General features: G+C 42.6%; 1 protein-coding gene across 1 annotated transcript in view; it reads left to right on the forward strand.

The window, feature by feature from the left end:
* Nucleotides 1-24,729, forward strand: part of COL4A3 (collagen type IV alpha 3 chain) — a 123,602-nt gene that overhangs the window by 41,268 nt on the left and 57,605 nt on the right. The window contains exons 2-9 of the mRNA XM_024563858.3: nucleotides 15,854-15,910; nucleotides 17,616-17,705; nucleotides 18,740-18,784; nucleotides 19,352-19,396; nucleotides 20,069-20,131; nucleotides 21,398-21,451; nucleotides 22,432-22,458; nucleotides 23,679-23,756. Coding sequence (XP_024419626.2) covers nucleotides 15,854-15,910; nucleotides 17,616-17,705; nucleotides 18,740-18,784; nucleotides 19,352-19,396; nucleotides 20,069-20,131; nucleotides 21,398-21,451; nucleotides 22,432-22,458; nucleotides 23,679-23,756 — 459 coding nt within the window. The remainder of the gene's footprint in view (nucleotides 1-15,853; nucleotides 15,911-17,615; nucleotides 17,706-18,739; nucleotides 18,785-19,351; nucleotides 19,397-20,068; nucleotides 20,132-21,397; nucleotides 21,452-22,431; nucleotides 22,459-23,678; nucleotides 23,757-24,729) is intronic.

Below are 24,729 nucleotides of genomic sequence, written 5' to 3' on the forward strand. Positions count from 1 at the left end.
ATACACTCTTCACTTTTCTTCAGAAGGTTTAAAAATGTTGTCTTTCTCATGTGAGTCGTTAGTCCATTTAGCACCGGTCACCGTAAGGTGGGCGCTGGAGAAGGTTTGTGTTGCTTTCTCTGTGGATGACCGACGGCCCCAGAGCCATTTATTGACCAGTCGGTCCTTCCCCAGGGATGCACAGTGCCGCGTGCCGACTCTGTCATTTGTAAGGTTTCCATATGCAGCAGGTCCATTTCTGGGTTCTCTGTGTTGTTCCATTAGTCTCTTTGTCTATCTCTACGCCAACACCACGGTGCCTTCAGGATTGTAACTTTATATAATGTCTTGAAATCTAGAATGCCACATTCCCTCCCTGGGATCTTTTCTTTGGAACTGTATGTATGGGTCTATTAAACTTCCGTATACATGTTAGAATGACACCTCTCCCTTTTTGTGGCTCTTGGTCATCCCACGTGCACACTGCTCTTGTCTTACTGCTAAAAGAACATTCTCAGCTCTCACCCGGGGGCCTCTGATGTCAGGCCAGAGGGTGGGGTGAAAAGCCACGGTTTGTAGGTTCCTGGTGAAAGTAGTTGAGAGGTTTCAGAGGCAAGAACAACATTGTCCTTATGTGTTTGGAGACATTAAACCCATTTCAAGTAAAATTCAAGACTCTTACACCAGAGATGGTTCTCAACGCAATCATCATAGCCTTGCCCATTCATAAACAAACCTGGTTTTGTCAAACTTTGTTTTGACATTTAGAAATTTGTAAACACCATAATTACTTCCTTTCACCCTGGCCCAGCTGTCTTCCTCCAAAGCAAATCAAGGTCGCAGTGCTATTCGCTGGGTGCTGTGCAAATTAGGTTTGTTAGGGTGTCTTAAACAGCTACAGTGTAGCACACACACAAGCTATAATTAAGTTAAAGAGACCCCATGTGTCATAAGAGTGTGGAGACCCAGGGAGGGTCCTTAAAGAGCCCAGGCTCACACAGTCTGAAAAACAACTCAAGTCTTCTTGCTGTCTGTCCACTCTATATTGAGGGTTAGCAAACTTTCTGAAGAGCCAGAAAGCAAGTACTTTAGGCTTTCTGGGTCAAGAGGCAATGTCTTCAGCAATTTGAACAACTTTACTTCGGGAAGGGCTGGTAGTGTCTTTACATCTAAAGACATAAAAACCATTCTTAGCTCAAGAGCCGTACAAAAAAGGCCATGGACCAGATTTGCCCTCAGGCTGTATTTCTCTCCCACTCTGAACCACACCTAAGAGATGTAAATTATTGTTGCTGCCTTTTTGTGATAAGAGGCATATGACAATAAAGTTAGAGCCCCAATGTCACAAAGAATCTGATTGTATCTTAGAAGTAACAACAGATGCTCCTAGACAGAAACTAACTCTGTATCATATATATAATTTGAGAATCAGCCCTGAAGATGGCTCAAGTAAATTGGAGTCTGGTTCATTTTAACTTCCACCTATTGAGAAATCTATATGCCTCAGGGACTCTGAGGTACCAAACCACAAAATTAGGAATGGTAACTGATGTGAAAATTCTTTATAATCTAGTAAAATACAGTGCTGGTATATTGTAATCACTTAAATAGGCCCCCTGGAAAAGCAGGGTTATTAAAAATATACTTAATATATAATTCTTTTTCTCTATCTAAAAATGAAAAGGTTGTGTTGAGTTATTCTTAGAGCATCTTCAAAAACTCAGGTATTTAAAATCTCTGAACATATCAGACCTGTCATTAATATTTCCAATGTTCTTTTAGAGAAGTCTTCTAAGATAGGGATTTTGTCATTTGTATCTTCCCTGGTTTAGACATGTTGTTTGTATCTTACACATTTTAAAGAAAGTTGCATTTTCCATGACTTTTCCATGCATTTTTCCAGCTTAGCATCATAACCTTTTCTGTTTCTTGCTCTATAGTTGTGTCTTTTTTGTTTTTCTACTTCTTAGGCAGGCCCTATAAAAACACTTCACAGTCCCAATGCTTTCTCTGGACGTTCAGCTTCCCATTCTTCAAATACCTGTTCATTGTGAGTTATAGGCTGTGTAAAGTGAAAAACATTTCAAAGATTTGTGTGTGGAGAACTTGAGACTCACTGTTGAGTCCTTTCAAATATGGTCCCAGGTATTATTAGCTCCTTTCCCATTTACTTAGTGTCCCATGTTCTGAAGAACATTATATTCTCACAGAGCCCTGTAGTCCGGGTGTCTGCTTTAAGAACTTTCTTATCACATCCTTACCTAAGGGCTCCTCCACAAGAATGAAAAGTGTACCTGAGAATATTTGTTTTCAGACTGATTCATTCTTGAATGTCTGAAACTTATATTAGAAATTTCATCTGTTTCACTGGCTTAGGTTGTAGGATTGAAATGAGAAATTAACATGAATCTAATCTAAATTATAGACTTTTCTTAGCAATGAATTTTCATTTTTCATTTTTGTGGATAGGCTAACAGCCTACCATTCCCTCATCATCATCATCATTTCCTTTTATTTAAAAAAATGAATATTGTTCTTATTTTTTCCTGACTATGAAGTAACGTGCATACAAAAATTTTAAAACAACTTAAGAAAGTAAAATGTCAAATATTTTTTAATATATTTTATTGATTATGCTATTACAGTTGTCCCATTCCCCCCTTCACTCCACTCCATCCTGCACCCCCCTCCCTCCCACCTTCCAAAATGTCAAATATTAAAGACCATAATCTTACTCCTAGAGATAACAATTTTAACAATTGTTAATAACACTTTTTAACAATTCTATGTATATACTTCCAAAATTTCTATACCTATACATATTTGTTTCATAAAAGATACTATCACACTGTTTAACAAGCTTCTTTCTTCACTTCACATCATATCTTCTCTCCCAGGTAGTGCATGTGGCTGTACTGATAGGTTGTAACGTATGTAAGCAACCCCTTGTGAAATAATGTTTGTTTATGGTCAGATTTACACGCCCTCAGTTTTTCGTAGGATCATGTGTACAGGTATGTATTTCATGACCTTGGATTTCAGTGATAGATGTTTCTATTCCTCTTTTTTTAATTGTATTAACCATTTATCCTCCTTACATTCCTCCCACACCCCCACAATCACAACACTGTTGTCCGTGTCCATGAGTCCTTTGTCCATTTTGCTTGATCCCTCCACCCCCTAATTTCCCCCACAGAGACGTCATCCTGTTCTCTATCTATGAGTCTGTCTCTATTTTACTTGTTAGTTCAGTTTCCTCATTAGATTCCACGTATGAGTGAAATCATATAATATTTGTCTTTCTCTGACTGGCTTATTTCACTTAGCATAATGTTCTCCAGGTCCATCCATACTGTCCCAAAGGGTAAAATTTCCTTCTCTTTTTTACAGCCAAGTAGTATTGCATTTGTATTATGCTTGATATTAAAATGTTAATTATGAAAATGCAAATAAGAGGGTGTTTCCATGCTACAGCATGAATGAATCTTGAGGATGTTACGCTAAGTGAAATAAGCCAGTTACAAAAGACCAAGAACGGGTGGCCCTACTTACATGGGACATGGAGGTCATCAGATTCATAACGACAGAAGGAGTGGCGGTGGTCAGGAAATGGGACGAGGCTACACGGGGAATCGTGATCTAGTGGGTACAGGGTTTCAGTCTTGCAAGCTGAAAAGAACGCAGTGTGACTGTGCTTAACTCTGCTGAACTGTACACTCAAAAATGGTTAAGATGGTGAATTTTATGTTACATATATTTTACCACAACTAGAAGTTTTTTAAAAATAAGAGGGTATTTAGGATATAACTGTATAGATTTTATTGTAATACTTACTGATTCGTTACATAAACCCTCCCCATAACTTGCAGCCTCAATTATCGAGGAGATAATCAAAAACTAGGACAATGCTACAAAGCTCCTGAAATTCGATTAGAGTGGAGGCCTTCAGAACTAACCCAGAGTCTCATTACTCTGAATTTACAAGCAATTCTACCAAATGTTAGTTACCTAATTTCTTAATCAATAGCATAGATGAAACAGCTGGACATGTGGGAAGGGGTACAGACAGCTACGGGCAGGAAACCAACAGTAGAAAGAAGGAAGGGTGAGTGCCAATAACAAGAAAAGCTTCCTCCAAAAGACAGAATATTTAACAATTAAATCATATACCATCCTGAAATCAAAAGCTATAGATGCAAATATCTCTACACAAGCAATAGCATCACTCAGCAAATATTTCTTAATCACCAGTTTTGTGCCAAGAATCCATCAGGGCACAAAAGTGTTGGCGGGGACAGCCCCAGTGTAAGATTATGTCACCTACAATCTATTTACAAAGGTGGAGGAGCATGTAAATAAGGACAGATGAGCAAAGTTTGGGCACTTTTAGGCTTAAACTTCAGTTATCTAGAAATTGCCCTTCGTAGAATATTTCATGTTTCCCAACAACCTGGGTCCAAACGAGGTACCTTTCAATCACCGTGCGTAGTGTAGTGACTTATTCTGTCCACGCTGACATCGACCACTTTGCTCCTTTCCTAAGCAAGCAGTTTGTAAGGTGCTTTCACCGAGCCGCAAGTGTGTCCATTCTGAAGGTATATTTGCTGGTTTTAAACATTTGCAATGTTTTGTCTTGATTTTAGCCACGATGCTTTCTTGGCTATGACCCTGTTTTACTTGGGTATTCGTGCTAGGTAGATGTAAGCTGTAGAAAAAGCTGACATCAGACAGGAAAATACAAAGCTTGGTGCATCATCCCCACACGATGGTTAACTGGGGGATCTTTATCCACTTTTCCAGGGAAGCCGTAACTGGTGGGAATTATCAATGTGTCATCTAGCAGTTTAGTTACCATGCAAAGATTCAGGAATGAAATTGTGATTTCAGCCACTGAATTCAAAAGTAGAGACAACTGCAAAAAAAAAAAAAAGCACTCACACAGAATCCTGAGCATCATCATCTCTGATGAGACCTAAGTAATTTTCGTTGGAGATAAAGTATTAAAATGTGGAAGCCTGAAAGTTAAACATTATTTTGGGCATCACTGGCTTTGCTCGTTCCACTGTGCAGAATGTTTCTGCAAACAAGACCAAGCTTGCCGGAGTGCTGAGGGTGCTCTGGGCACTGCTGTGATATTCACCGTCGCCACTGAAATATGCATGCAAACTCCCAGAGTTCCTGTTTTTTGAAACACCTGACCTTGACTGAATATCGGCATTGTAGGATGACTGTAGCCCAGCCCACAACACTGCTTCTGTCATTAGTCCTGATGGCAAATCTGATTAGAGGACTGTGCCAGGTCTGTGTGTGTGTGTGTGTGTGTGTATGTGTATGAATTTGAACTTGCCAGAATAGCTAGACCCCCTTTTAGGATTTCTAAATGCAGTCACACATTTGAAAAGTTGTCATGTAAAAACACTCATTCCTTATTACGATATGATTACATCTTTGTCGTAAGAAAACTGATTTAAATGCACTTTTGTTGTTCTTCCTGGAGCTTCCTTCCAAAACTAACAGAGAAGCAAGATGTCTAAGTGCCTGCTCTGTTGATCCGACCTGAATAATCAAACTCTCTTCACAACAACTAAAAATATTTTTAATATTAAGAAAGAAGCAAAGCAAATATTAGGGAAGCATGAACATTTAATTGTCTCAGAGAGCTCCAAAAGATGCTTAAAATTTATCAGTTGCTTTGCATTCTAAATTAGGTTATTTTGCCTACTTGTATTTTTATTCTAAAATACAGAATTAATAAAAATTCCATTTCTTATACCCTTTTGTATGCTTACAAAGCAGATGTTACCATTGAGCAGACTTTCTCATCTCTTGATCTAAAATAAAGTCACACAGGATGAAACCTCTGTCCTCTGACCCGTTATTTCTGACCCTATCATCTTCGCCCTTCCTGCTTACTCTGCTGTCTGGCTCAGCATTCATTCTCCTCTTAGGGCCCCACCTGTTTACAATTGTACACTCTGCTAGCTAGTGCGTTTCACCCAGTGCTCATGCTGAGGCCTCTAGTTAATTCACCGGTGGCTTTCTCGTTTATCTGCTCCTAAGATTGTGTTGACTTGGCGTTAGTCACCTGGACGAAAAGAAAAATTCAGTCAATCATCAAAATGTCTAAAATATGCCAATGTTTGGTTTTCCAGAGACCTAGCTTACACTTTCTTAATAATTTTTGAATGACATCTCACTTCAGTTGTCATCATTATATTTATATGCTTATCTCTCTATAATCTGTTTTCAGTGCCAGGAAGCATTGTATTACACTTGACACTTGCCCAGATTCATTTTTAACCTTTTGTTGCTTTAATAATAGCCTTCTATCCTGCATAGTTGTAGAAATTACACCTACCGCCAACTTTGTGCACTTAGAACCATGGAACCTATCTTTTCATAGGGTTGACATTTATTGAACATCTACTTTTTTGTCATTGTAGACCCAGTGCTATCTGGGAGTAGCCTGTCCTTTGAGGTTTAAAACTACTTAAAATTCTTTGAATCCTATCTCAAATCCATGGGAAGTCCAAATTCTGCCCATGATTTCTACCGATTCCCTGGGAGCTGCATTTTCTTGGTGCCTTCTCCTTCCGATGTCCTGTACGTGCTGAAGACTGAATCAATCACACCAACATTTCAGTTTCCACAAGTGTTTTCCCTGCAGGGACCAGAGCAGGACAGAGTGCCCCTTGTGCAATTTCCCCCGCATAAGGCAGGTCTATAGAACAGATTTAACTGAAGACACAGAGACAACACCGGGAGTGCATTTGTAATGTGCCCTTTCCTACCCTGAGTGATAAATTAAGGGGCATTTCTTCTATTACTCTTTATACCTTTCCGTGTATATAGACCCCACCCCCAAGGCCCATTAAGTCATGTGACACAGCTAAGGAGACAGTCTGCCCCCGGAGAGAACTACTCCCCCCTCCCCTGATCCATGAACTGTCCTCTTTACTAGGATCATAAAGATGAGTAAAATGTTGCTTTCTATTAGAAGCTTTGTCAGGTGGTGGAGAAAACTGTACGTAGACAAATATTATAGTGCAATTAGAGATGTGTTAGGAGAACACTTATTCACAAAACAGAGGAGAAAGCAACTAGCCAAAGGGAGGAGTTAGGACAGGGCTCTTCCAGAAAGGGGTCACCTTTGAACTGCACCAGGATGAGTAGGAATTAGCCACTCTGAGTAAGAGGAATGAGAATCGGGCATCCAGGCCAGAGAAGGGCCACGTGGAAAAGCACAGGAATGTGGAAGAGAGCTCGGGGTGACCAGTGGCCTCTGAGGCTGGGTAAATAGTGGGGACCAGAATACAGAAAGCCCCTTACATCATGCCAACGAGTTTACACTTGACCCCACTGACCGTAGGGGGATGAACAAATGATTTTAATCAGGGAAGTGACATAATGGGGGATTTATTTAGGACTGATCATTAATCCCAGCTATCCTTTATTTTTAAAAGTCAGTTCTGTTTTCTTATTTCCTAAATACCACAGAGGTGAGTATAATCGTTTTTTAGATAAGTCTCAGTTCCTGATGAACACTTGCTATGTGAAGGAAATTCTCCATCTGCTGAGCTGCTTGTTTCAAATGCAGATTCTGGGCTCTCAGACCCACTGTCCGGGGGTGGGCTCCTGGAAAATGTAAGATTCCTAGGGGCTGCAGGTAGGTAACAGACGCTAAAAGGTGGGAACCTAACCTTCTGTGGGGATGCGAGGTGACGCTAGAAAGCAGGATTTTTCCTAATCGGTATTTGATTTGAGCCGGTATCATCAAAGAAGTGTGCTAATCATAGCGAATGAAACAAAGGCGTGCCAAACATTTATATCATACATTTCAAAGTCGGATTCAGAGGATCAGATTGCCTTCTGATCCTTTACAGAGAGTTATAGCCATGATTTAGTGGCTTACGTCCAGCCCCAATCAGCATTAATTGGGCAGCATCTACTGTCCTCCATGTCTAGGGAGAGGACAGTTTCCTGCTGGTGACCAGCCCCAGCCAGGAATTGAGCAAGAGCCCAATTCAGGCGTAATTATTACTCTTCTCTAAGGTATCGTCCCTGAGACGAAGCTCCCAGGTGGCTGGGCCCTGGCTCTCCAGCCTGGCAGCACCCTGGGCAGGAGAATGCACATGCCGTGGGGCCTCATGAGTTTCAGCCTGCACAGTCTCTCTGAACTGCAGTCAGCTCAGCTGCCCGAGGGAAAACTGGAAGTTCCAGGCTCCAAGTAAAATCTGGACCAATCTCGAAATCAGTGGCCCAAAGACCCCTTGCAGGCTTTGCATTCTCTGACCTATGACAACAGAGGAGCGTGGAGAGAGTGGGAACTCAGGCAGCCTCCGGGATTTACCTTTGTCTGCAAAGAATTGTTGGCCTGAGGGTTTTTTCATCTACCGTCTGAATCATTTTTGTTTAAAACTTTCCTCTGTTTATTCTTACTGGACTTTTTTTTTTCTACCAGGAAGACAACACCAAATTGGTAGTTTTCCAAATGGGAAGAAAACATCACTTCAGATGAACTTAGTATGAGAAAATAATAAATTGTAGGAATTTAAATATAAAGTAACAGGAAATTTTCTGCTTTTGAAGTGAACTTTCTTTTTTATTGTTCTAGGTGAACTTTGTTTTTTAATGTTTATTGACTTGAGAGAGAGAAGAAGGGGGAGAGAGAGAGAAAGATCAGTGTTTGGGAGAAACATCTATTGGTTGCCTCCCATACACACCCCAACTGGGGATCAAACCCACAAGCTAGGTATGTGCCCTGGCTGGGAATTGAACCACCAGTATTTCGGTTGATCCCCAGTTTATGGGACAACACTCCAACCAACTGAGTCACCTGTCCAGGGCTGAACTTTACTTTTTGTGGTTCATTTTTAGTGAAATAAAAGAGACAGAAAGTAAAAAATAAAAATAAAATTTACAAAATACTAAAAAAAATAATAAAATACTTGCACAATTACAGACAAAGTCCCTCTCTAAGCTTCATTCTCTCAACTTCCCCTCCATGGAGGCAACCATTTTCAACTCCTGTAGCTATTTCTTTCATCATTGGCCATATTCCTGAAAAACAGACTCATAAAGTTATTTCCCAATTTGCCAACTTCACATTTGGTGAGAACTTTTCTGTGACCCACCCCCTCCTTTTTCTCAAACCTTTCCAATCTGCCATGTCCTAACCTTGGATTAAATCATGAGTGTAGGATTATGGAAATTTATTCACTGCTGAGCCACACTTTTTATGCATAGAGCTTCTTGGACAAACTTTTGTTTTTCCTGAAGTTTTAAATTCTCTGCTGTCACACTCGTCAGACAACTTCCTTATTTGCTTGGTGTCCTCAGGGGCAGCCACCACACTGTGGCTCCGATCAGGGTCGGCTGTTCCATGTCTTCCTGGGACAGTCATCCCAAGTTAGAACCTCTCTTGGATGCCCGTCCTTCCCTTTCTTGGTCTAATTCTCTTTTTGGTGGAGCACATCCTCTGGTGGTTCTCTATGAATGGACGCCTGTAAGGTAATGTGTTCGATTCCTGCCAGTGCTACAGTGTTATCTGAAAATGTCTGTGTTTCCTCACACTTACTGTATCAGCTGGTGAGTATAAAGCCTAGGTAGAAGATCCATTTCCCTCAGAATTCAAAGAGAAAACTGTGCAGTCACGGGTCACTAAGCCGGTAGTGGTGGCCCAGACAGGATGGGGGCAGCAGACAGGGGCAGTCGTGGACAGTTCGGTGCCTCCCAAAGTCATGCCTGCGTCGGCCGGTCCAGACTTTCACCAGATCAAGACAAATGCAACAAGTAAGAACAGTGTGGACATTGTTTACAAAGTAAGAGCTAATTGTTCCCATTTTCAAGGAGCATCTTGTGCTTCGTAAACATATCCTTGCTTCTTTTGTAATGTTTTCATTTTTCTTACACAATAAGGATGGTGGTAGCTGACAGATCCAGTGTGGGCTGATGGGCGGAGGGCAGGTTTGTTTGTGTTTGGAGGGGCTCATCGCCCTTACATAGCGAAATCTAAATAAGGCGACTCTTCACTGGTCTCCATTTTTATTTACTTTTTTATTTTCTGGCTCCTTGAAGTTCAAAACATTAGGCATTTTTGGATTAGATGATCTTCTGGGTTCTTACACTCCCCAGATTGCATGAGCTGTGCCCTGCCCATCACAACCTTGGACTGAAGTGTACTGGGAAGAGGAAGTGGGTAAAGGGAGGGAGAGAGGAAAAGGGAAACCCTGTTAGCCACTCCAGACGGAAGACCACCTCCTGCTGAGCTCGCAGCTGATCTCTTCTTTAGTTTCGACCTTAATTTTTTTAGTGGAACTTCTACGTCACCACAGACAAAAATATAATCAAGAGAACTTGCATCAGGGGTCAACAGGAGTTTCCCATAAAGGGTTGGATGGTAACTGTATTTTAGGCTTTGCCTGCCAAGAGGCAAAATCAAGGGTAGTATATATACATCTTGTAGCATAAGAGAGAAAACAAGTCCCCACCCATGTTTAGTGATGAAATAGAAAACTTTATGTATAAGCACTGACATTTGAAGTTCATGTGATTTTCAAAACCTTTTAGGGCAAAAATAAATAAATAAGAAAGAAAGAAAGAAAGAACCTGGAGTTATGAATACCACTCGCTGCATTACATAAAACGGGCAAAACTTCCTTAACAGGTTGCTTCTTCCCCGATGGTGCCGAGACCTCTGATTGCCACGTTTGTCGTCAGCGCCGGTAATCTGTATGTTCGCTGTTGTCCAGAAAATCAAAACCGGGTGGCTGGTTAACAGGTCTAGACGGGCAGTGTCTCCCTGAACAGGAATTAAAAGTCTCACCATGGGCAGTGAGACTTCTGTGATCTGCAAGTGGGGTGACCCCGGCTCCGGGTGGGGCATAAGGGACCACTGAGAAATCGGCCCATGGGTGGCGCCCCCCTTTACTGGAGGGCGTGTGGCGGGACTCCCGGGCAGTCGCTTGAGGCGGACATGGGTGGAAGGCCCTGCAAAGAACAGCCTGTGGAGTCTGTCTGGCACAGCTGCCCGCACCGGTCAGCTCTTCTTTTCACATACAAACTTTCGCCTCCGGCTATTGGCCGGGCAGAGGGTCAATAATTATATCGCAAGATCAACAGACCTGCTCAGTAGAGTGTTAACCAGCTTTGAATGCTGGCAACTTCCCCCATGGTCACCCTGGCTGGGCTGGGCACGGCTGGGCTGGGCAGGCTGTGCTGGGCATGGGGGAGGGAGGGAGACTGGGCAGAGGGAGGGGAGTGCAGGTAAACAGGCTGCTCAGAGAGTAGGAAGAGGAAATACGTAAAATTATTCAGAAATTATTTCCTGGCCTATTAAAGAACAGTAGCATGTGTGTGTGCATAATTAGAACTTTCATTAGTTTTAGGAATAAAAAGATAATTTTTTACTGCCTGCCAGTGTTACAAAGAATTGTGAGACCTGGCTTCTCCTTGCTGTCTAGTAAACATAATAAACCCTCAGTTCGTGAGCATTTAGATAGCAGTATGAAGTGAGTAAGTTAGTAATAGCCCAGGTTGTTGGTGGCCCACGGTAACAGCTGTGGGGGAGGAAAGAGTTCTCCTCTGCCCGCTAAGGGTGCCTGGCTGGCCTGAAAATTAAAATGATGAAGTCAGAGGAACGGGAGAAAAATCACACACATTTTATTAAATGTTTGTGTTGGGGGGAGCCTTCACAAGAGAACGAAGACCCGAAGAAGTGGCCAGAGCAGGAAGCTCTGAGACCTTTTGGACAAAGAAACACAAAATTTGAAGAACTGACAAGACCGGGGGGCTGGGGCCAGAGGTAGTAACTAGGGAGATAAGGGGGAGTTGGACAAGGTTTGCTGGCAGACTTCTCTAGGGCCATCTCCAGGGTAAGCCTTGGTCTCCAGTGAAAGAATTTACTTCCTGCCTTTAGACAGAAAAGGAAGTGCTTTTTCTTCACTTACCACTTCTTAATCGCCTCCAGCTCAAAATAATTTTTATGTCATACAGTCTATTTGGGGGTCGCCTAATCTGGCTTCCTTCATAGCCCTCAGTGGGCATCCTATGTACTTGTCTAAGTAGTCTCCCCGTGTGAGCCCACTGACCCCCTTTTACAGATGTGGAGACTGAGGCACTAGAGAGCACTTAAAGTCACCCAGGTGACTTGGCAGAGCTGGGCTTAGGCCCAGAAAGTCTGCCCTTCACCCCTCTGCCGTGCAGACCTGGTGCAGAAGGCAATGTGCAGGCGATGCGTGGGCCGTCCGTGAGGACCACGGGAGAGGAGACAAAGGGAGAAATGGAAGAGACAGCTGACCGGCATTCCTGGAGGTCCTGCTGCCTTTGTAAGACATTGGATTGGCACTTCTCATTGATGAGCATCCCATACTGTTGGGATCTCAAACCAACGTGTTATTAAGCAAATACATTCTGTGTGCTCATGTACATAGAATATGTGGTTAATTGACTGATATGTTTAATGTACTGTAAGAGTACTATCAATATTTGTGGTTAATGCATTTGTAGTTCAACCAAACTACTTCTCGGTCTCACTTACCGTTGACCTAAGACTCAGGACCAGTTCTCTGGCCCCAGACAACCCCCCTGAGAAGGAAACATCTGGGAAGACCGTGGTAGTGCAGCCCGACTGAAGAAAGGATCAGACGGTAGCATGAATGGCCTTGGGCATAGGATGTTGCCCTCCCCCCCAAAAAGAGAGAGAGACGTAGAGAGAGAGACCGAAAGACAGAGAGAGGTGGTCCCCTTGACCGAGTCTTTTACTCAATGCAGGGCCAACACTCTGCAGACCCCTGCACAGGGCCCCAACCCCTCCTCACAAAACCACTGCAAGGCAGACCTTAATGTCCTCCCTTACAGATGAGGTAACTTGGGAGGATTAAGAAATTTGTCCAAAGCTCTAGGTAGTAGCTGGAAACCTGGGAATAAATTCTACATAGGCCTGGCCTAAAGCCGGTGGTTTCTGGATTTCTACACCTTTTAAATTCTCTCCTCTCAACGTTTATTTTGCATTGTAAGGGAGGTCATCGGAAAAAATGAATGTGATTGTTAAAAGAATGATTTTCACAAGTTTAACTGTTCAATATGCAGAAAGTGCTAATAAAACATCACATAACCTTGGGTCACTTCCTGATGTGTTGATGGTTAGCGGGGGAAGAAAAGCCATAAAAACGTTATTAAGAGCTTTCTATTCAGGACAAATGATTTCTTACTTCGTGATGGTAGAAGTAAGAGTAAGAAGTAACAGGTAGTTTATTGTTTGAAGAGGAAAAGTCATAAAAATGTTGCTAAAGAAATATCCATTAGTTATGTTCTTCCTAGTGGCATTTGGCCTTACTAGTTTTTAATGGATTTACCACTTGAACAGTAATTTCATTAATATATTCATTGTGTTCCAAAATTGGGTCCAAAAACTGGATCAAAATTAATAAAAATAAAAGTTGACCACTGTATCTTTTGGCTCAGTGATCTTTTTGAATTATTGAATTATTAAAACACATTTGTAAGTTTAAATTTTTATCTTAGGAAAAACAGCCTAATGCAGAGAAATGAGTATGTTCAGTCTGGAAGTGGTCCAGGAGGGTGTATAAAAAGGGGGACCTGATCTAGTTTGGTGGAGTTCAACAATCATTTATTTGCTCAAGATATAGTTGAAACATTTCTAGTAGTATGTAGTGAACACAACTTTCACTCCAAGAATATAAAATGGAGGTGGCCCCTCTGTGCACCTTCTCCGGAGTTAGAGAACCGCCAACATGCATGCACCCACCTCTGGTCCAGACATGCTTGGAATCCAGGTGTTGAGGGGTATCCGGGATGCTCGCTGTCCATTTGAAAACGGTGGCTCACCACCGCCACTCGAACTTGAGCGCCAGGTCCTTGCCCACACCCAGCTTCCTTGCCCGGTGTCTGGGCACCATGGGTGCGAGACTCAGACTTCCCTTGCTGAGGCCCAGCTGCCTCCTCCACACCCAGCGGAGCAAACTGGTCCCCTCCACTCTTGGCACAACCTCCAACGGGTCCTCACCCTTAAAGACAAACACCAGGAACAGTCTTGGCTTTAGGAAGATTTAGTTTTCAGTGAGAAAAGCATCCCTAAAGTGAGGAGTACACAAGCCTGGCTCCCTTGTTGGAATGGAAGGGGAAAGGGCATCACAAACAAAAAACAGATGTAGAAATTAGTATCTTGGATGATGTAGCGTTCGGAAAACTTCAGAGAATTAGCTGTATCTCCAGACTAGATTTTGGGTGTTGGCGTAATGCTGTCAGAATCACCCAGGGACCTGTTAAAGCAGATCGTGGGGTGGGGCCAAGGATTTGCATGTCTTTCAGATTTCTGGGAGGTGCCGATGCTGCTGACCTGGAGATCCGTGCTTCGAGGACCACTGACTGCCTTCGTAGATAATAGCATTCTAGCAAACTTGATGAGCTCATTGTTTTAGTAAATATTTAGTGTACTTAAATATGTGGTTGAAATGAACATAGAAGTTTAAAAATCTAGAAAGACAAGATTAAAATAATTAAGTCAGACCTGACTTAATGGCCCCAAGCATTCCCAAGGGAAGAAAATTTGGTTTTCTAAAAAATACCAAACATCCAGACCTTAAGGAAAATACAGACTTTTCTTTTCAATCAACTGCTCTCCATTCATATAAATCGTGATGGATGTTAATGTGATGAGGATCAATGATGAGTGTCTGATATTCCTAGGTACCCCCTTTTTTGAATGACAGCATAGTCTACTGCCGTAGGCTCAGGAAAGACGTTCAATTAAACATATTTTTGTTGGTGTATTTTCATTTTGATTGCACAAATAAGGTCCCACTTTGGGACTGTCTGAGGCAATTTCTTTTTATTTTTCCTGTCAGCCAGCACATGGCCTAGCCTTGCCCAGCCTCTGCTGTCAATTAATGTTTTCTGGAGGGTGAAGGGGGAAGAGAACTGATTTTCAGTTAATATCAAGCCAAAGAAGAAACATAAATATATAATCCTAGAATGTGTGTCAAAACAAATTTTAAATCCACTATATGAAACTGTTTCTTTTTTGGATCCTTTGCTGGCACAGAACATTTTGTGTTTAAAAATAAAAAAGTTATATATTGATTTTTTTTTTGAGAGAGAGAGAGAGAGAGATGGATTTGTTGTTCCACTTGTTTATGCATTCATTGGTTGATGTGTTGGGATGATGCTCTAACCAATGGGCTACCCAGCCAGAGCTAGAGAACATATTGAAAATTTACCTCCATCCCAGTTGGCATGTGCATAGGTGTGTAAGCTGGAGTTGTGTGTCCGAGTGCCCTGTTAGATAGGCAAGAGCTGCCAAGCTCACAGCTCGATTGTTTGGTTTTTTTCTTTTAATAACAAAAAGCACTTTGATATTAGCATTAGTGAATTAGTTTGTTCTCTTTAAAGACACACCATGGGTATTGATGGCCGCTTCTCAGTCTTGAATTATTTCAGGAAAAGAATACCTTGGAGTCACCTATAGAAGATGCACAAATAATTATGTGTACGTTATGCTAAACTACGACACTTGCCAACATCAGACCCCGTCTCCCTACACCCATGGCAATTTCATACGGTCCGACTCTAGATTGTTCACAAACAAGGACCGCTGACCTTTTTCCATACATTAATTTCTTAAAATCCTTAAATACCATATGAACTATGTACACTCACCTGACAGATCTTCTATTCGCAACAGCTTCTCCCTTACCCACTCTGTTTTTATTGATACATTGCCACAGTATCACGTGGCTGCTAATGGTTAGTGTTCATGGCTCCCAGAACAGGAAACTATGTTTGCTTCTGCCCAGTCAGTCGGGACTTACTAAGCTGTTTTTACACAAAGCCCTTTCTCTTTCCCTCCTCCTAGGGTTGTGTCTGTAAGGACAAAGGCCGGTGCTTCTGTGATGGGACCAAAGGGGAGAAGGTAAAAATAAAACCTTAATTCTTACCTTCGTTCTGCTTCTTTTCTCTATGGAGCTCATCCAGGAATTCACACTCTTCTTTCATTAACAGCAGGAAGATCAGCAGTATGTTATTACATTTCCCAAAGCCAATGTTAAAGTAATTGTATGTAAACATTAACCTGACAAAAAAGAAAAAAGTCCTTCCAGGAAGCTTCAGGTGGCTTGTGTAAATTCTGGCAGTTACTTTAAGCTCTCTTGGCCTGTAAAGAAGAAAAGCAAGGTAGAGGAAAAAGGAAGTTTATGTATACCCTATTTACAATGTTGCTAAACACGAGAGAACAACTGAAAATAATTTGATTCACTCACTTTGACAAACCTTGAAACCCTCAAATTTTGTCCTGCAGCGTTGATGCAGGCCCGCCCCCTGGTGGAAGCATCCTGTAGCAGCACTCTAGTTGAGGTAAAAGTTTAGCCTAGGGACGTAGCTCCATTGCACAATTCAAGAAAAAAAGGACTGCCCTGAAATCTCATTAATTTGCTTCATTAACTTGCAATTTGTGATAATGAAGACACAGGCTGAACCGTGGTTTTGTCTTTGTTTACAAAACCTTTTCCTCAGATACACTAATGAGTTGCTTAACAATATTGAAAGGTAACTACTTAAAAATATTTTTAAAAGAAAATAGTTTAAGCTCTTTAGACAAAATAATTTACATACATTTACATGCCAATTATAATAGTTATTATTATATTTATTTTAAATTATTCTAAAATTCACGTGTAGCGTGATTTAGGGTTTTCTCCAGAAGGTATTAATGCAGCGTATTCAGGTCCATGTTGGAAAGCTGTGATTCATTCTTGCATGCAAGAAGCATTATTGAATCCCTACTCTGTGCAAGATGCTATTCTAGGATGTGTGAAGGTGCCTGACTATTGAGAGGAGTCTAGCAAATTCTTTTATTTCTCTTTTTACTGGGTGTGTGTACTCTGACTTTCTCAAAATTTAATGTGCCAATTGTATAACTAAATTGCCTGAATCAAGGGGTGGCCTTTACTGTTAAAGGCTCCAAGTCCATGGGAAAATTCTTTGTTGGCAGAACCACGTCACTCTTTGGGCCTAAATTACTTTCACTCACTCGTTACTAGGGGCTTTCCCATAACATCATCTGACTCTCTCTAAAAAAAACTATTTAGCTCACACTGGATATTTATGCCACCCTTGATATCTGTCCTGCATCTCCTCCACAACTATCAGATGGAATGAGTAATCCCTGAGTAACCAAGAGAGAACTGAAGCCCACAGGCTTCCTGTCGTCCTTCTCCGTCAGCAGACTGGTTGTGCACACTCCCAGACACACTCCTGCACTTCAGCCTCACTCTCTCCGTCTCCCACAAACACACGCCATGGACCTAGAATTTTCCAGTGGGGTTTCCCCTCCATTCTTGGTTTTTCCCTTCAATCCCTGGTCTGCACAGCTCTGCCGTTTAGAGAAGTGTTTGCAGACCAGGGACCAGCACTTCCCAGCCTGTGGACAAGTGCTAAGAGCCGACAGCTTTTCAGTTCCTGATACACTCACTGCCAAGGGCTGATTTAGTTTACATCTAATGGGGGAAGATATGCAAAACGTTATCAAGTCCTAAAAAAAACGCACGATGCTGAAGGCTGGGTATGTTATTGAATAGTTTCTGTTCTGTGTGTGCCTTGTCTTGCTTTGGTTTTAACAGGGGGAGAAAGGTTTTCCCGGACCCCCTGGGTCTCCTGGCCAGAAGGGATTCCCAGGTCCCGAGGGCTCACCTGGACCACAGGGACCCAAGGTATGTCAGCCTGTAAGGTTGAGGAGCGCTCAGTCCACCTACCCTTCTTTATGCCTACCCCTGGGCTGCGGAGAACATGGAGAGAATCCCACCTCTGGGCCAGTCGGAGGGTGCCGCGGCAAATGCCCGCTCACCCTCACAGCCGCATCCTATTCCAAGACCGTCGCAAATGATCATGATCATCTCCAAGTCCCCTGCTCAGCTTTCTCCTCCTCCCCAAACTGTACACCTGCTACACCTGCAGCGGTCTCTCCCTTCTTTTCTTCTTCACGGAAGGACGAGTCCTTTTCACCTTCCTTTGGGGCGCAGCCCACCCACCTGCATGCTGTTGAGGCTCGATAGTCCAGTCTCAGAAGACTCGGTAACAACCCTCTTCTCAGATCATCATAAATATGAAAACATACTGAGCCTCTCAGGAATGAGGAAAAAATGCTTTTGGACAATAGAGCTTTCACACCCAGGGGCCTAGTTAAAATTGTATCCATTTAAGGTTATTATTCTCTAAGAAACAAGGCCTCAACACTGTGTTCATTATGTGCCCAAAGCAAGTTTATCTCTGACTCAGACAGTCCTTACTTCGCTGTTTGTTTATCTGGGCGTAGCAGGTACGTGTTGTTAATAAAGTATTTCTCTTATCAGACCTCAGCAGCTGTCTGACTAACGTGGGGGTTTTCCAGCAGAACTTTCAGGCACTAAATTGAAGTAACTCATCATTGCATCTTGTTGAAATGCAGATTTGGAATCAATAAGTTTGGAAGGTGGGGGACCTGGGATTCTGCTTTTCTAACAAGCTCCCAGATGGCGCTAATGTTAGACTCTTCCTTTGAGTAGCAAGGGTTTGAATGCAATTTTCTTCATCCTTACTGATAACTATATTAGCTCCAATGAAACAAGCAAGTACCGAAGCCATGGTAACAACGAAATAATCACAAGGGCAACGCTGGCGTGCCAATAAACCTGGGGCCTTTAATTTATTGGTTTTGGTGCCAAATGATTTTCTTGGTGTTGACTTCTGTTTCTCCTCTTGGACCTAGGGCTCTCGAGGACTTCCAGGCCCCACTGGTCCCAAAGGTGTCAGGGTGAGTCATCCAACCCATCCGCCCTGATTGCGCGATGATTTCTTTTTTGAAAAAAGAACTCTGTGGTCTAGGAGTTACACAGATATCACAAAGGAGCACATTAGGTATGCTATGCTTCCAGATATGAAGTTTAAGGACAGGTAAAATTAGTCTGTAAGGGTAAAAGTCAAAACAGTGGGGACCAGGTGGGGTTGGTATTAGTTGATGGGAAAAGCACGAAGGACCCGGGTGGAGTGATGGTCTGTGTCTGGACGGGGCGGTGAGAACACCAATGTGTTCATACGCACACACCGGTTTTCGTGGAAGATCGCAGCACTGCACTACAATCAAATCACCCCTTTAGAGTCTACCCCAAATCCACTCATCTTACTCAGCTCTCTTTAAAACTAATAGACAAGTAAGATTTACAAAAGCTTGGCAAACCTTGTGTGTGTTTCAAATAGTGTTGAGCCGCTCCCAATTACAGCTGTAGGATGGGGTTATGGGCACGGTAGATCATTTTCCGTTTATAGGTTGAACATTTAAAAGTGTTTTTCTTGCCACCCTACCCCTTCTCTCTGTCTTTAGGGAATAACTGGATTACCAGGATTTTCAGGGCCTCCTGGACTTCCAGTAAGTAATGGGAATAAAATGTGTAACTGAAAACATAAAAGGTAAGCTCATTTTAGTAAAGGCGTTAAGTCAACAGTACAAGGAAGTGGGTATTGATGAATTTGCTACCTGATGAAAATGGCATGGTAGAATACGTGATATGCTGGAGTGTAGATGGGTAGGTGAAACAAATCAAATTGCATTGCCTGAAAAACCAGAATAGGATAGGAGAGGTTAGAGTAGGATAAGATTGGATAGGATAATACAACAAAAGAAAAGAAAGGAATAGAATAAGAGAACAGAATAGAACAACTGTTTAACAACATATAATTAATTTTAAAATAGTTAATCTGTGCACATTTCCCTCTTGTTTTTCCTTTCCTTCCCCCGAGCTTCAAACAGCATGTTAAGGGATTTCATGTTGTATAGAAAGGCCTTTTGTTTTATTTAAAATAACTGCATTGCACTTGATAATTCTTTGTTTTAATTAACCCGTTTTATTTGCTATGATTTTTGTTTAAATTGTTTTCTGAAATAAGTGCATTTACCACTTAATTGTTTAAGTAACCACTTGTGTTTAAATAAGTATCTCAGTTAGCCCCTCTTCTCCCTCACCTTGGCTTCCTCACTCTTTCCACCTGGTCCCCCGGCCTGGTTGTTACGTCTCCTTTTTGAAACTTGCTCTGTTTCCAGGGTAACCCAGGCTATCCTGGACCGTATGGCCTCCCGGGTTTACCAGGATGCAATGGCTCCAAGGTAAAGTACTCCTTACACAGCAGATGATGAGTGAATGTGTTGCTGGATGAATCGATCAAGATGAAGTAGTAATGAGACGGGATGGACTTTGCTTGAACCACTCCTTTAGCCGAACCAGTGGTATGTGTCTTCGGAGCAGACGTGTGAGGTTGAACCAGGAACCTGCCCATTCTCTTTCTTCCTATGCCTCGGTTTCTGATTGTCTTTTGAGGAAGTTCTCTCATATTTTCTCATGGAAAGATAACTGGGTTATTTTTATCTGAGGTTGTAAGGGTATACAAACTGGAAACTCAAGCTTGGAATGCAAAATATGTATTTGGAAAAGAAGGACTGAGCTTTTCTGTTTATTTTCTTTTTCTTTTTTAAAAAAATTGTTTTACAATCTAACAATAGCCAGAGGGGAGGGGGGAAGGAACAGTGGGGAGAAGGGTTTTCAGAAGCTACTATAAAGGACACATGGACAAAACCAAGGGGGAGGGTGGAAGCAAGGGAGGGAGGTGGATTTGGCTGGGGTGGGGGGGAGTGGTGGTGGGGAAAATGCAGACAACTGTAATTGAACAATGAAATAATTTAAAAAAATACTAGGTAACTATGCAGACAAAAAGTAGATTAGTGGTTGCCTAGGGCTAGGATGAGGTGGAAAAGATGCTAATGGGCATGAGGCTTCTTTTGAGGACCACATCACTGTTTTAAAATTAGATAGTGGTGACGATTACACAAGTCTGTGAATGGGTTAAAAAACCATCAAACTGTGCACTTCCAATGGGTGAACCCAATACAGCTGTTTAAGGAGTAAAAAAAAAGTTGTTGTTCTATTACAGTTGTCCCAATGTTCTCCCCTGGCTCTCCCCTGCCCCGCACCCACCCCCGCTCCCACAGTCAACCCCACCCTGTTGGCGATGTCCAAGGGTCATTTATGGTCACTTGTCTTACTGTTTCCTGACTGCACTCTCTCTTCCCCAGAATGGGGGCCAAGAAAGAACTAGTTACTGATGTTTCAAGGAAACAGCAATTAGAAAGTTTGGGACACAATTAGACTTTCCTCATTTGTGCACAATTTGAGAAACAATAGATTTCAATCTTGTGTTCAGTTAGGGTAATGGTTTTCTGGCCTTCAGCCGCATGACCCAGTGGCCATAAGGAACGAGATTACTTTGTCCGGATTTACCCCTGCAGGGCTGGAAGAGAGAAACAGGGAAAATGGCTCAACAGACTGTTTTAGAACCACTAAGAAGAACGACAAACGTTATTTGTTCTTTCTTCCAGGGCGAGCGAGGGTTTCCGGGATTTCCAGGGACACCAGGCTACCCAGGGGTACCGGTAGGTCTGCATTTCTAACTCCCCATCAAAAACATAAAGTAAAATATGAGTGGTTTGTTCCAAAAGAACCACATACTGAAACCCATCATGGGGGTGTCTGGGGCCACAAATAGTAAATATTCAGCTGATAGTTGAAGAATGAGTGAACCAATGGCTTATGAGTTCAGGTTTGCCCTTTGAGACTCATTTTGCTGTAAAGGCATAGAGTGGAGCCGTATAATAGGCAGAGGAGAGACCGGGAGGGGGTGACTCAGGAAACGAGAGCGCAGAGGAGGGGCTTAGATCCAGGACTTAGGTCTGTGTCCAGGAGAATGAGCCGATAAAGGGGGAGCGGCCCTGGTGGAAGGAGGAGACCAGGAGGCATGTCTCATGGAAGCCAGGAGAGACAGGTTTCAAATTATACCTTTAAAGTCTACCTCCCAAAAGTCCAAAACAATCTTACTCATCTTTTTAAAAAATTAATAGAAATGTAAGATTTACAAAAGTTTGTCAAACCTTTGTTTGTGCGTTTCAAATAGTGTTTAGCCACTCCCCATGATAGCTGCAGGATGAGGTTATGGGAATGGCAGGTGATTTTCTGTTAATAAGTTGAACATTTTAAAAGTGGTTTTCTTGCCACTCTTTCTTGGAGAGGAGCGGCAGACAGCTGCCTAAGGCTGCTCAGAAGTCCAGGAAGATGCCAACTGACCTTTCTGTCATCGACTGTGGCGATGTCAAAGTCGTGGCAGACCTTAGCGAGGGAGAGTTCCACGATGGCGAGGGGCAGGCGGCAGATGTGGGACTGAAGCGTGAGTGGAGATGGGCAGCACAGGAAGTGTGCAGGAGACATGAGGAAGAGACTGGGCAGTAACGGCGGTGGGGAGGGGGACAGTGACTCGGGCGGAAGTACATGGTGGAGGGGGAGGCAGAGCTGCAGAGAGAGGAAGGATGTTGTTTACTTGACTTGTGTCTGGTTGTTAACACGCCACTGCTTTTCCTAGGGTGCTGCTGGTTCAAAAGGAGAAAAGGTAAGTCATCTGTGGCATATTATTATTGAAAATCTGTCACTGTACATATGAAAGGGACTTCTGTTTAATAATAAGATACACATAATTACAAATGAGATTTCATCATTAACCCAGAAACCATTATAAGTGGGACATGATATTTATTTCTGTTGAACAACGTCTTCTATCTCTTGTCATAAATACGTCTTTAGAAAATACAAGTCTTGTTTCATCCTCTAAGGAAACAGAGTCTAGGAGAAGAGGCCTGGCCCCACGGCCTGGGCCCCAGTGTCCAGATCAGGAATTGCCACTGACCCTGGTGTCTTGGGAAATCTTTATCATCCTTGTGTCTTTCTTCCTTCCTTCCACAGTCAACTCTTAATTTTAGAAAATATGAAAATGCTTTGAGTCCTTCCAAATGGAAGAACTACAAAACGATAAACCATTTCTCTAAGTACATACCCTGGTGTGAACAAAAGAACATCCAAACCTGAAGGAAAGTTTTGTGAGAGTTTACTTGAGCCAAATATTTTGAGGACATGCCCAAAAGCAAGCTCTCAAAGGATTGAGCAAATGCTGCAGGAAATTAGCAGTTCCTTTTATGAGTTTGCAGTTCCTTTTATGAATCTAGAATCCAAGGAGAAAACATAAGGAAGGTCCATGAAGTCCACTGGTGGTAGATTGAGGCGGTGGGAGGAAGCAAAGCGGGAAATCTCTAGGACTGGACAGAAAGCGAAATGGACGAACACGTACTTCTTTCACACTGGGGGGTGCAGGGTAGCTAATGTTTCCAGCACATAGGGATGTAGGCGGGAGGGGGGGGCATGACGGTGATGAAGGGCTCTGGGGTCTTGTGCTCTCGTGTCCTGAGTGGTCTAGAAAAGAAAATGACTCCGACATTCCAAGGGTATATTATCTTAGATGCATCACAACAGGAGACAGGGCTCACTTAAGATCAAGACTGACCTTTGTTAGGGAACCTGTAGGCCTGGGAGGTGGCTACTGACCATGACTTGCCCAGTTCGGAATTTTTTTCAGACCATCCTATGTGGTCACTTTTAGTCACTGAGCTTTTCAGCCCTGCCACGGGGACCCCAGAGCTTGCCGGGCTTATTACAGAACCCTTTTGTCATTCACACGGGAAAGCACCTTTATCCTAGAAGTGGCATGACCTTGAATAAGCACTTCAAGGGAGTTTGAAGATACAACATTTATAATGTTTGATGAACTTCATTTTCAAGGGTGCTCCTGCAGAAGGAGAAGATGTAGAACTTGATGGGAAAGGTGACCCCGGCTTGCCAGGAGCCCCAGGATTACAGGTACAAGCACTTCAGAGAAGAGTCCTACCACCCTCAGTCCCTCCCTCTCCGTTGTCCCTCTCTCTGTCCTGTGTATGTCCTTCTCATTCTTTCCACGTTTTCTCTTCCCCCTCCTCCTCCTCCTCCTCCTCCTCTTCTTCTTCTTTTTCTTCTCTGTCTGACTCTTTTGCTTTGTCTCCTTTTTCTCCTCCCTCTTTCCCCCTATAACTCTTTCTCACTCTTCTAAGAACATTTTAAATATAACATTCATATGTCTTCTATTTACATATGCATCACATTTCATTGTAAAACACTCACCCTATGATAAGAAAGTGCCTGAAGCTGATGTAAAAAGGTGATTTGTACGTATGCCTTTTCATCTCTTCTTAAGTCTCAGTGACCCAAGCTTTCCCAAATCTAGGGTAGAATCTTCAAGGAAGAGTTAGGTTCCACTTCCTCTGTATTTGTTAGAATTAAGGCTAGGTTTGTATGGTACATTGAACACAATTTAAAACTGTAATGTTAAGTAACAGCTCTATTATAAAATTTGCATGGTGGTAAATAACACAGTTTCACTTGAATGCATCTTTCTCTGTTGAATAGTTTGCTTTCTGAACTCTGTGCATATAGCCTGGGGGATCCAGAATGGCTACAAAGAAACGTAACTATTGAGGGGGTGAGAGGGGGGGGTGCGGCTTGTGTGCTTTACTTGGTGATTCAAAAAGACCTTGTGGTAGACCTAAGTCACAGGAACTAACTTCCAGGTGAATTAACCAGAAATCTGTTAACTTCGTTCAGAAGTCCATGCAGAAATTCCTGGGTGGGGTTAGCAGTTGTCTGTGTGAGTCGAAGAGTGCCGGTTGAGGAGGCTGAACTCCTACCCAGCGCCAACTGACAACGGGCTGCAGAACAGCAGACAGATACAATTAGGAGCCATCTTTGGCTTCTGAGAAAAGATACAGTCTCAAGGCTCTTGAGTTTTTACTTAGGAAAT

Source organism: Desmodus rotundus, chromosome 2 (assembly GCF_022682495.2).
Source record: "Desmodus rotundus isolate HL8 chromosome 2, HLdesRot8A.1, whole genome shotgun sequence".
NCBI lineage: Eukaryota > Metazoa > Chordata > Mammalia > Chiroptera > Phyllostomidae > Desmodus > Desmodus rotundus.